This window comes from Euprymna scolopes, chromosome 2, assembly GCF_053919585.1.
Source record: "Euprymna scolopes isolate OS-2025 chromosome 2, ASM5391958v1, whole genome shotgun sequence".
Lineage (NCBI taxonomy): Eukaryota > Metazoa > Mollusca > Cephalopoda > Sepiida > Sepiolidae > Euprymna > Euprymna scolopes.
The window spans coordinates 5,280,643-5,293,084 of NC_136483.1; the positions used below are offsets into that span (position 1 = coordinate 5,280,643).

At 30.4% G+C, this 12,442-nt stretch overlaps 1 protein-coding gene across 1 annotated transcript in view; it reads left to right on the forward strand.

The window, feature by feature from the left end:
- The first annotated feature begins 7,217 nt into the window (after positions 1–7,217).
- The window catches only part of LOC145288391 (uncharacterized), a 30,267-nt gene continuing 25,042 nt past the window's right edge, over positions 7,218–12,442 (forward strand). The window contains exon 1 of the mRNA XM_080136326.1: positions 7,218–9,570. Coding sequence (XP_079992452.1) covers positions 9,489–9,570 — 82 coding nt within the window. The 5' untranslated portion in view covers positions 7,218–9,488. The remainder of the gene's footprint in view (positions 9,571–12,442) is intronic.

Genomic DNA, 12,442 nt, shown 5'->3' on the forward strand with positions numbered 1-12,442 from the left:
GCGCATGACACGTCCCGTTACAGCTTGGCATCCGGTAGAATTCCCTATCCCAGCAAAAAAAAAAAAAAAAAAAATGCACCAACAAAATGATAAAAAATAAAAACAAAACAAAATAAGAAAATTGAAGGAAAAAAAGGGAAAACAAAAAGGAAACACATTAACATAAACTTTTCTATCGTTTATTCTTCCATATTCGAAAAACTAACAAACTTGAAGTTTTCTAAACTTATTTCTAAAACTCTTTCACACTTATGGAATAGTTATATATGCATGAAAATATTTTTAATTCGTTAATGTTTATTTTATTCTTTTGTGCATAACATTCTGTTGGTGAATTTAGCACTTGCTAAATAGTGACCTTTCATGACCTTTCATATTCATAAGATGCATTTTAGTCCGTTGTTTTCCATTCGTCATTTGTAACATTTTTTTTTTGTAATCATGAGTTTTGGCATTTACAAAAACGCAGCTGTCCTTTATATATCCTATCCAAGCTAGGATCCACGCCAAGAGAAAAAAGCTGAAGAAGAAGGAAAGGAAAAAGAAATAATAGTAGCAGAAGAACAAGGAAACAAAAAGAATAAGAAAAAGAAGAATAAGAATGAGAATGAGATGAAGAAGAAGGACGTCGAAGAAGACGATAAAGAAGAAACAGAAGAAGAAGAAGAAGAAGAAGAAGGAGAAGAAGAAGAAGAAGAAGAAGAAGAAAGCAGTTCTTTCCCCGAAAGCGAATACAGGTAATCGAGTTGTGTAGTTCGCTTCACAGTCCCCTCCGCTTGTTGTTTGCGAGAACACACAAAAAAAAAACGATGCATTTTTTTTTTCGATGCTCACACGCACCGGCCGACGCAGAAAGACATTTAGCAGTTCATCGGATGAAACACAGAAAAGCATAATACAAATCATTAACAATTGTCGCATTTAAATCCCCCCCCCCCAAAAAAAAAGAAAAGCCAAAAAAATACAAAAATAAATAAATAAATAAAACAAAAACAAACAAACAAAAAAATCAACAAAAAACAAAAAAAAAAAAAACAAAACAAAACAAAACAAAAAAAAAAACAAAAACAAAAAACAAAACAAAAACAAACAAACATGACAGACCAAATTGAGGCATGACCAACGGCTCAACTCTTCATAAAAAAAAAGATTACAAAGTTCAATATCAATCGACCTTTGGATTAGGATAGAAATGTATTATCGATTTTGTCCCAAGTTCGATGAGACAATTTGTATTTTTTCCTTCTCATCTGAGATTTCCCTTTATAAGGAGCTGAGTTTCCTTACATTAAAACCGGCTTCGTATCTAACTTTTACTCTTTTAGTAAATTGAATAAAAAGTCGAACGTTCCAAGATCGGGATTTTTTAAAACGCAGGTGCATACATATGAATTTGGATTTTTTAAAATCGAGTTTTACCCCATTTTATCAGGAAATATGTTTTAACAACCGGCAAATATCGACCTCCCCTCCAAAACCGGATTTTAAAAATTTATTTTTTATTGCAGATCTTTCTCTTTGGATAAATTTATATAACACTTCCTTGGAAATTAAATTATCATTGATTGAAAAAAGAAAAAAAAAGTTTTCTGTTTGGAGAAACATTATTTTATTGTTTTAAGTTTTGACTAAAAAAAACAACAACAAAAAAACAATAACAAACAAAAAAGCAAAACACGAATCTGCTGAATGCCTTGAATGTGATTATGAATTTATATATCAAATATATTAGTGAAAATTATTGAGCAATTGAATATAGTTGAAAAAAAAAATTGAAGTAAACGCAGTCGTAGAGGTGTGTCTGGATCGATATTTCGCCCGCAACTTTATTATTAAGGCTTTTTCAAGATGCATTTGAAGCTTTGGACTTGTATTGTGTTTACGAATCGCTTATAAATTAAATCCCTTCAGAAAAAATTAACACACACACACACACACACACACTCACACACGCGCACACATACACACACGCGCGCGCACACACAGAGGAATGTACTGTACAGTTAAGGAGACTTGTTGTCACTTGTGCTCTGGTAACTAATATCAACCAACTTCTTTTAGTGTGGAAACTAAACTAATAATAAACGCACACAAACATGTGCACACATACACACGCACACTAATATCGTATACACACATAAATACACAATGAATGCATCTATATGTATTCCCGCATAACTAAATTCCAAGTTACACACGCCAGAAGGGGTGTGTGTTGGAGCGTTGAGAAGACTTATAGTCACAGGTGCAGATCTGAAAATAATAAAAATTACACACACAGTTTGATATTGTATACAAATATTTCATTGTGAAATATTTTATTAAAAAATACTTTATTCAAATCATTTTTAAATTTTTATTTTATCTAAAGAGTTTTAAAATATAAAATGGAACTAATTTTAAATATCTATTATATATCTATTATATAAAGTAAAGTCTCATCTCCGTTATATTTTAGGACTAGCAGGTAGCGCTCCGCTCCGCCTTGTCTGGTCGTAAAATATGGTTAAATATATTTCAATTCATGCAGATTTAGTATTTGTAATTACAGAGCTAATTCTCTATTGAATATGATATAGTACTAATTCCAAAAGAAGAAAAAAAATGACTTGAATGACATCAGCTAGAATCGAAATGAAAACATTTAGCGCCCTAGTCGTTTGAGTTATCAACGAATAAATAAAAAAGGTTTAAAATTAAATCACTTCCAGCTATTAATAAATTTGCGCATGCGCAAAAGTAATAAAATATGTCGGCAAGTTGAAATGAACATTTTGCATTTCAACTTGCCGACATATTTCTATACGCGTTACCCAAAAAAGATTTTACTCGTTATAAACCATTCGTGGTATGGTTACTATTTCCTGTTAATTTCAGTGTCAAGTGACCAGTGACTTTAGAGTTTATCGGTTAAATATTTACAGACACACATGTTTTATCTATATAGATTAATAGTTTTATTTTTATACAAGGTGCATTTTACTCAATTCTATTTAGCCAATTGTTTATGGCAAACATCAGGTCATGTTCTTTAAAAATAATTGAGAAAAATTTTTTCAAAATAATATCCAACATTTACGGCACAATAGTTTTAGTGATCGAAATCAAATAAATATATATCTTTTTGTTGACTGACTACCTCTCCCCTGCTTTGAGAGACAATGGTCACTCTCTGAATAGGTGACTACTCAATAAGCAGTTTATAACGAAAAAAGAGTTTCAAATTCACTAATTGTAATTTAACCCAGCGGGGAGAAATAATTTAGCGGAAGTAATACCGGAATAAGCGGAGAACAATTGGTGTTGTTTCAGTTTTTTTCTCCTCCAAAATCATTACATGCTCTACCAAGGCTAGGTAATCTTGTCTTGCCTAATACGGAGAGAAAAAAAGATTGATTTTGTGTTAATATATCTCTTGACTGAAAATTTTTCGTATTTCCCGTAGACACATTGCTAAACAAGATTGAATATTATATTGGGACACTTCGAACCGGTACTACCCCGGCTAATATATGACCGATAGATGCTGTACTACTACTACTACTACTACTACTACTACTACTACTACTACTACTACTACTACTACTACTAATAATAATAATAATAATAATAATAATAATAATAAAATGAGATCCTATTGAAGATAGATGTCAAAACTATAAACAGATCAATCGATTCCTATCGATTCATTGACAATCGATTACCGATACATGTATCAATTTTACGCGAAATCACGAAACACGCAAAAGAAATATGCGAAATTTATGACGTTGAAGCAACTTTTTTACAAGCTACTTATGATAAAAAGTACCTGGCATTAAGATAACAGCATCGAATATCATTGTTTTTCTTTTTAACCATAGAAATGTCAAGGGCTTATAAGATTCAATCCACGGAGTATGTGATATGTATGACACGTTCGTAGAAATAAATTAAAGATAATTTACATCAATTTATTTTTTATTCAGTTATTACATTATATATATATATATATATATATATATATATATATATATATATATATATATATATATATATATAAGTCAAGTACGATAATCATTATGCGCAGTTGTGAAAAATATATATACATATATATATATATACACACACACACATAAACACAATTACAGAGGGATTAACTTAATACTTTAATGCAGTTTCAAGACATACGGCATCATGGACAAATATCCTTATACATTTCAGTGCAAGTCTAAATAATAATAATAATAATAATAATAATAATAATAATAATAATAATAATAATAGCAATAATAATAATATATATATATATATTATATTGACACACACATACGCACACACAAATATATATGATATATCCACACACACAGACGCACATATATATATATAATATCCACACACACACACACACACACACACACACACACACACACACACACACACACACACACACACACACACACACACACACAGACAGAGGCAAATATATACATGTTACATGTATATATATGATATGTATATATATATATATATATATGTTTATTTATTTGGATTACTAGTTATTAATAATTATCCATGGACACGTGTTTCGTCGTATTTACGGCTCATCAGCGTGGTATACATATATTCATACATGAATTATATATATGTATAAATATCTTATATAAAATAAATCATAAGTGTAAGTAAATAAAATAATATTAATAATATATATGTATATTTGAATAATGTGTATATACTAATGTGTAAAATAAATAAAATAGAAATTAAAAAAAGACTTGTCTTCATCGAAAATAATTTTTACATCTCTCTTCCTTCGCAGAACCATCGAGGAGACATCAAATATCGTGATTTTATATATATATATGTATATATATATATATATATATATATATATACTCATAAATATTATATTTTAATTAATGCAGCTTTTTTATTTATTATACACAAAAACGTAAAATTGAAGTAAAAAAAACGAAAAGAAACTGAGACATTTGCATGCGAGTATTATGTTTTTTTTTCGAAACAGTTCACGCTTTGTAAGTAAAACAAAAATACTCGAGCTGAGATCGAAACCAAAACCTAAAGATAGTGAGTCAAATACGATAACCATCATGCGCAGTTGTGAAACAGTTGAAAAACAGATAAAAATCCGATAACTCCAAGATACCAATTTTTCAATTTTGACCCTTTAGCGTCCCCGTTTTTTCGGATGAAAACTGATGAAAACGTTTTCCACATTTCTGAATACCCTATATACCATATTTCAAGTTTGTAGATAAAAAATCGTTTAGTATATAGGTTGAGAAGTGTCCTAACACACACACACATTCTAATATATATATATATATATATATATATATATATATATATATATATATATATATATATATATATATATATATATATATAAAAGCTACTTTTAATTTTAAGCAGATGTGATACATTTCATGTAAAATTGTGTTCTTACTTGCTTTTTCAAACATTTACGACGTCTTTTTAAATATCAAGTTACATCAGTTGAAAACATTTGTGGTCACATTATATACGACAGTGTTTACGATTCATATCGCATTTTCTATGGTAGATTCAATTATAAAAACATTGTAAATTAAACATTGTAAATTAAATAATATAAAAGATTTTCAATGTAATCTATATTTTATTCTGCTTCTCCCTTCCGTAGTCCGTACGATACGCTCAGAAAAAGGCCAAGTACAAGCATAAAAGGCCAAACTGCTTAAAAAAAAAACAAAAAAAAAAACGCCAAATTCGCGAAATTTGGCTTTAAAAAGTCCAATCTGGCAATCCTGGCTAAGAATATGAGAGTGATCTTGTTTTGGCGTAGCCTCGTTTACGAATATCTATATATCTTCACTGAAAAAGAAGTCAGCAATACATTACGTGAAAAAGGAACGTTCGAAAGAAACAGTGCAAAAAAGAAAAAAAAAACATTGTCTACCAAGTGGTGTTGGACTGAAGGAGTTAATTAAAGGGTGTCTCTTACAATGTGAATTTATTATTCGCATTGAACTATGTAGCACATTATTACTTTCTGAGTATTTCTTATTACTTAATAATTTCTCTCATTTGGATCAGTTCTACATTTAAAATACAATGGACATTATTTTCATAGAAAGGTTAATACACTCATATTTGCTGCGTTTTATTGGTTTTTCTTTAGAAAAAAAATTAAATTTTTGCGATATATAGAAACATATCAGCTTTATCAGAACATATTTGTTGAGTAAATCTATTTCCATGGGCCCTACTCGTACAAAATATGAAATGAAATGATGTTTTCACCCGGTTTCATGTACATTATTGATAGGACGAGCTACACATGCAATTCTGAGGATAGGTGATATCGTGAAATTGCAGCAAAGAGAGAGAGAGAGAGAGAGAGAGAGGATGTTGGGTTTACTTTCGCCAACCTTGTAACTCCCTCTTCCTTTATTTTGTCCTTTAGTCCTCACATTCTATGAGCGATGTTTCTGACAAAGGGGGAAGACATGCTGTTTTGTGGGCCGGAATATATCCATAAAACATTTATCAGTGGTTAGTTTTAACTTTGAAGTAGTATTTTTGCCTCATTACATCCAATGGCTTCATGTCCTGTATGGAGCGATTTCCATATAAAAATATTACACTTAATGCAGATAATTATCATTTGTTATGCAAACTATACTTTTAACATTTGCTAGCACGTAGACACAAGCGCGTATATATATATATATATATATATATATATATATATATATATATATATATATATATATATATATATATTAGTGTTGGAACGACTAATCGGAATTGGGAATCGGAAAAATCAGAATTCTTGGTAGTATCGTAATCAGTATCGGAAAATTTTCTGACTATTTTCCCATGCCAAAAACGATTCCTTTAATATTTTTATTTTATTTTGTTTAAAACAAAATTCTCGACTGCCGGCAGTAATAATAAAATAATAAACCGTTGTTGATTTTAAATTACAAGTAACGCTAACAATCTATAGATAACCCTCCCCTACAAGTGTATTTTTACATTTGATAAAACATCTGCGTATTTAACGCGTGTTTTTAGGGTAATCAGCAAAAAAAGCAACTTCATAGTTAAATATTTAGAGATTTATAAAGAATCGGAATTGGTAAATGTATCGGAATCGGAAAAATATTGGAATCGTCCCATCCTTAATATATATATTTATATATATATATATATATATATATATATTTATATATATATATATATATATATATATATATATATATATATATTCACTAATTAATATAATAATTAAGTGATTGATTTGGCGCTACGAAACAGATACTGTCAAAATTGTATAAGTCAACTGATTTAAAGGAATAAATTACAAGATGGTCAACATCATGAATTTTGGAATATAACTTTTTGTCATTTATTCTATATATTGTTCTGTAATCACATCGAGCTTCTTATATGAGGATTGATATATAATAAGAAAATATATTTATACATATATATATATATATATGTGTGTGTGGGTGTGTGTGAGTGTGTGTGTGTGTGTTTGTGTATGTGTGTGTTTGTGTGTGTGTGAAATGTGTTATTATCGTTCACCATTGAAGAAACTCCAAAGAAATTCCAATTTTCTCCGTTTTTATGACAAAAAGATGCAAGTTGGTGACAATTGTTCACAGTTAAAAAAATAAAACTTAGAATTCCGCTAATTAAGGGACAACTGTTAATCGTGGTTCCAAACAAAAAAATCCTCGTAGAAACTACGTGCATGCCATAATTTGTTTCCGGTTAAACGCTTCGATTTCGCATACCTCTAAAGAGATTCTCCTGAAATTTTAATCGTAAAGAAACTTAATCATTTAAAAACCAAGCAAAGAATTTACTGCTTCTTAACACGACGATTCAGACATTAATTCTCGACTACTAATGCGTGGACAGACACATAAACATATTTGCTTTACATATAGGCATTGAACAATAACTTAGACAATCAAAACATTAATATTGATCTTTAAATCAACTGCACAGCACATGCGACTAGAATGAATACGTAATTAAAAATATTATAAAACATTTTGTATCGCAAAAACTATTAAATCGATAATTGATTATAAAAACGACATCATAAAACGGAATTATCTGGGGTAAAAAACAGGAGAAAACAATAATATTGTATTCAATTGGTATGAAAAAGTCAGTGTAGGTGAAAGTTCACGCAAATCTATTGACAAAAAAGAGTAAACATTTTCTTGTTGGTTTTATACAACGAAGCATGTCTAAAGGAAGCCTTGCTGTCTAAATATATATATATATATATATATATATATATATATATATATATATATATATATATATATATATATATATATATATATATATTGTTTTCATCGGACTATTGTTCCCATCTTGATTGTTATTTGTGCAACGTTTTGGTCAGTGCATCCTCCGACCTTCGTCAGGCACACTGGTCGCGATTTTGGAAAAAATTGGAGCACACTTTTCAAAACCCAACTACGCGGACACGAATCAATTTTGTATTATTCGAATTCACAACAACGGTGAAAAAATAAACTAAAATAAACATCGGATTAAATCTATACTTTTCTTTTCTCGCGTGAAAAAAAAAAGAACACATCAATTTCATTAACGCGATTAGCCATGAAAATGTTATTTCAAACTTAAGCGTGACAGACTGACATAATTCTATTTTAAACTTAAAATCGACAGACCAACGAAAATGCTATTTTAAACTTAAACTTAGCAGAAAGTTTCGAAATTCTTGAGTCAATTCAGCCGATTAAACTACAAACGACACACAAGTTTGCACGACTTTATTATATTACTGGAGGATGTAACCGGTGCTGCCCAGTATTAAACGTAACGTTAAATTCCTTTAAAAAAAAAAACCCGGAAAAACTGAGACATGTGCATGCGAGTATTACGTTTTTTCTAACAGTTCACTTCTTGTAAGTAAAAAAAAAAAAAAAATACTCGAACTGAGATCGAACCCAAAATTTAAAAACAGTGCGTCAAATACGATAACAAAGCTTTACACCATCTTTAAAAAGTGTTTTCAAACCTACTTATTCTTAACATAAGGAATCTGTCATGTGAACCATGCATGCGCATTTGTGAAACAGTTGGCAAACAAATAAAAATACGAGCCCCCTCCCAACGTACCAATTTGTCAATTTTTACCCATAAGCAGCTTTTTTCCGGATGAAAACCGATAAAAAAATTTTCCCACATGTCTGAATACTGTATATACCAAATTTTATATCTGTAGATCAAATATAATTTGAGTATATAGGTTAAGAAGTATACTCAAACATATTTGTGGACGATAGAAAAAATAAAATCAAAATATATCAATAGGATCAGAAATGTTTTTCTTTTTTCTTGAAACAAAACTGTTTGTCAGAATGAAAATTGTCGCAAAGTTTGGTACTTTTGGAAATATTCTACATCTTTGACACTGAAAGGGTGCGAGTTGGAATCGAACCCTTACCATGCCATTTACATTGTGGATGCTTTTCAGTTATGGCTTCTTCAATGCCATATTTTTCTCTCGCTTTGGACAATGCAAAAGAAGTAAGTGACGATTTATTTTTATCTTTCAAAAATAAACTAAATTCAATGTATTAGTTTGATTGTTTATAAAAATTCAATGTATTAGTTTGATTGTTTATAAAATTCAATGTATTAGTTTGATTGTTTATAAAAATTTAATGTATTAGTTTGATTATTTATAAAAATTCAATATATTAGTTTGATTATTTATAAAAATTCAATGTAATAAGAATGCCAATATTAGTTATAAATATATTAGTTGGGTTGCTTATTATAAGCAATCGAACTGATACATGGAATTTTTATAAACTATCGAACTAATACTTATAAAAATTCTACTGCTTTAGTTCAGATCATCATGAGTTCAACAAATACGTCCCTGGGGAAAGGTGGCAGGATTAAATTATTATTGTAAAGAGCGTCGTCACAAATATTAATAGTTTCATGTAGTGGAACATTTGTAAATAAACTAGACACGTCGAATGATTGTTAGTATACGAGGATCGTTAAAAAAGTAACGCCTCCTCCGCTGAAGAGCTACGAAGACGAGAGTGGTACCAATCAAACGAACATTTTGCTACAAAATTTACTTTCCAACATAGTCACCATCCTTCTCAATGCAGTCTCGCTAGATTCTTTCGATGACGCGGTTGTAAAAATCCAGTTCGCTTTATCACCCACATCTCTTGCTACTCTGAAATCGATGAACCCATCCTAACTATGCTGACATCAATTGCATCAATTTCGTAAACATTCAACAGATTCTAGTGAATGTTGATCCGTTCATTTTTTTCTGCATAGACGAATTCAATGACGCGTCTGGCGCACGTCTATGACAGGGGTTGCTTTCTTAGAGTCTCACACCGTAAATAAATGAGACAGTATAATGAAACATTTAGATCATGAATGCATAAGTCCACTCATTATAACAATGTATTTTTCATTCCTCTATGATCCATTTGGGTGGAATAAAAATAGGAGGTATTACTTTTGGAACGCCCCTCGTAATTTAGTGTAAATGTTTGACCTTGTTTTACATCACCGTTATTTTTATAAAACTATTTCTATGGATAAATATTTTTAAATGACTTAAAAATGTTTCAGTCTCATTACTTTTGAAGTTTTATAAACATTTTCCATTTTTCCAATTTCTCGTAAATGATTATTTTTTTCATTGAAGTTTTTGATGCCTGCATTTTCTGTTTTTATACTTTTCTTATTCTTTTCCCACAATTATCGTATTTCTCCATTTTATATACTCCTTTGTCCTACCTCAACCGCATTTTTCTATTATTCATTTATTATAATCTCTATCGCTCCCCTCTAACATCACCCTCCCACGAGTTATATAACTATTATATCATATCCCTATGTTTTGTTTTATATTTCAGTCATCGTTCTTTTATTTTTCATTTCCATCCGTATGTATACTAAGCTAGATGTCACATCTCCCTATAGCTGTAACCTAGCTCCGTTCTTCTCTTCGGACAAGAAGCATCAGGCGTCGAAATGTCTTGGTATATAGCATTTATAACCATTCTTTTTATATGACGTTTTGCCTTAATGAAATAGCAAATAAATTCATCTATCTATCTATCTATCTATCTATCTATCTATCTATCTATCTATCTATCCCTCTCTCCCTCTCCCTCTCTCCCTCTCCCTCTCTCTCTCTCTCTCTCTCTCTCTCTCTCTCTCTCTCTCTCTCTCTATATATATATATATATATATATATATATATATATATATAGTCTCTGTAATTACATCCAGCTTCATAAATTACAGGTTTGATATAAAGAAAACGTGAAATATAATTGAATAAACATATTTTTCCATAAACATCTACGCGTATAAGAACGTGGTCATAGAATCCTCCCCCCAAACGTACCAGGTTTATGATGTACAAAACAACTTTTTGTTAAATAACAGCGGAAGGAAATCGCATCTGACGAGTTGATAGGTTGAAAAATTTCTATGGAAAATAAAATTATGGAATTGCCCCCCCGTTAACGAAGCAGCTGTAATGAGGAAATCCACGGTATAATTAAACGAAAGTTATATGAAAAATGTTAGTCTTTGAATTTCAGCAAAGTTTTGTACTATATATATATATATATAAAAGTGAACGTGTCTCTGTGTCTGTGTCTGTGTACATTTTCCTTCGCAATAACTCTGTTAATTTTCAGTCTACAGACTCGAAATTTGATATACAAGGTACTAAGATTTGGAAAAATCTATGTGATCGGTTTTCGGCAATTTTCGGTATAAACAATTGAAATTTTAGATATAGGTTCCTTGGGCATGGATCTAACTTAATAACTTGATTTGAGCGGAAAACAATAAATTTTAAGGGGTCAGGATAGGGGTCAAAGTTTTAAAAAATTGACCTTTTTTTTGCTCAACATACACTTCCAAACACCCGGGCAACGCCGGGCACCCATGCTAGTATATCTATAAAAATTAACGTGTCTGTGTGTGCGCGTGTGTGTGTGTGTGTGTGTGTGTCTGTTTACATTTCCATACGCAATAACTCTGTCAATTTTTAGTCTACAGACTCGAAATTTGATATACAGGGTACTGAGATTTGGGAAAATCGATGTGATCGGTTTTTGGCCAGAAATTTGGCGATTAAGGGGTCAAAGTTCAACGATTTGACCTTTGAGAACTCTACTAAACCCCTCCGACAATTTATGGTATACGCACTTGAAATTCTAAATATAGATATGGATTTAACTTAATAACTTTATTTTAGCCGAAAACAATAAACTTTAAGGGGTCATAATAGGGGTCAAAGTTAAAAAAATTGACCGTTTTTTTTTGTTGCTCAGCATACACCTCCAAACACCCGGACAACGCCGGGCACCAATGCTAGTACGTATATAGTTTTGTTTAA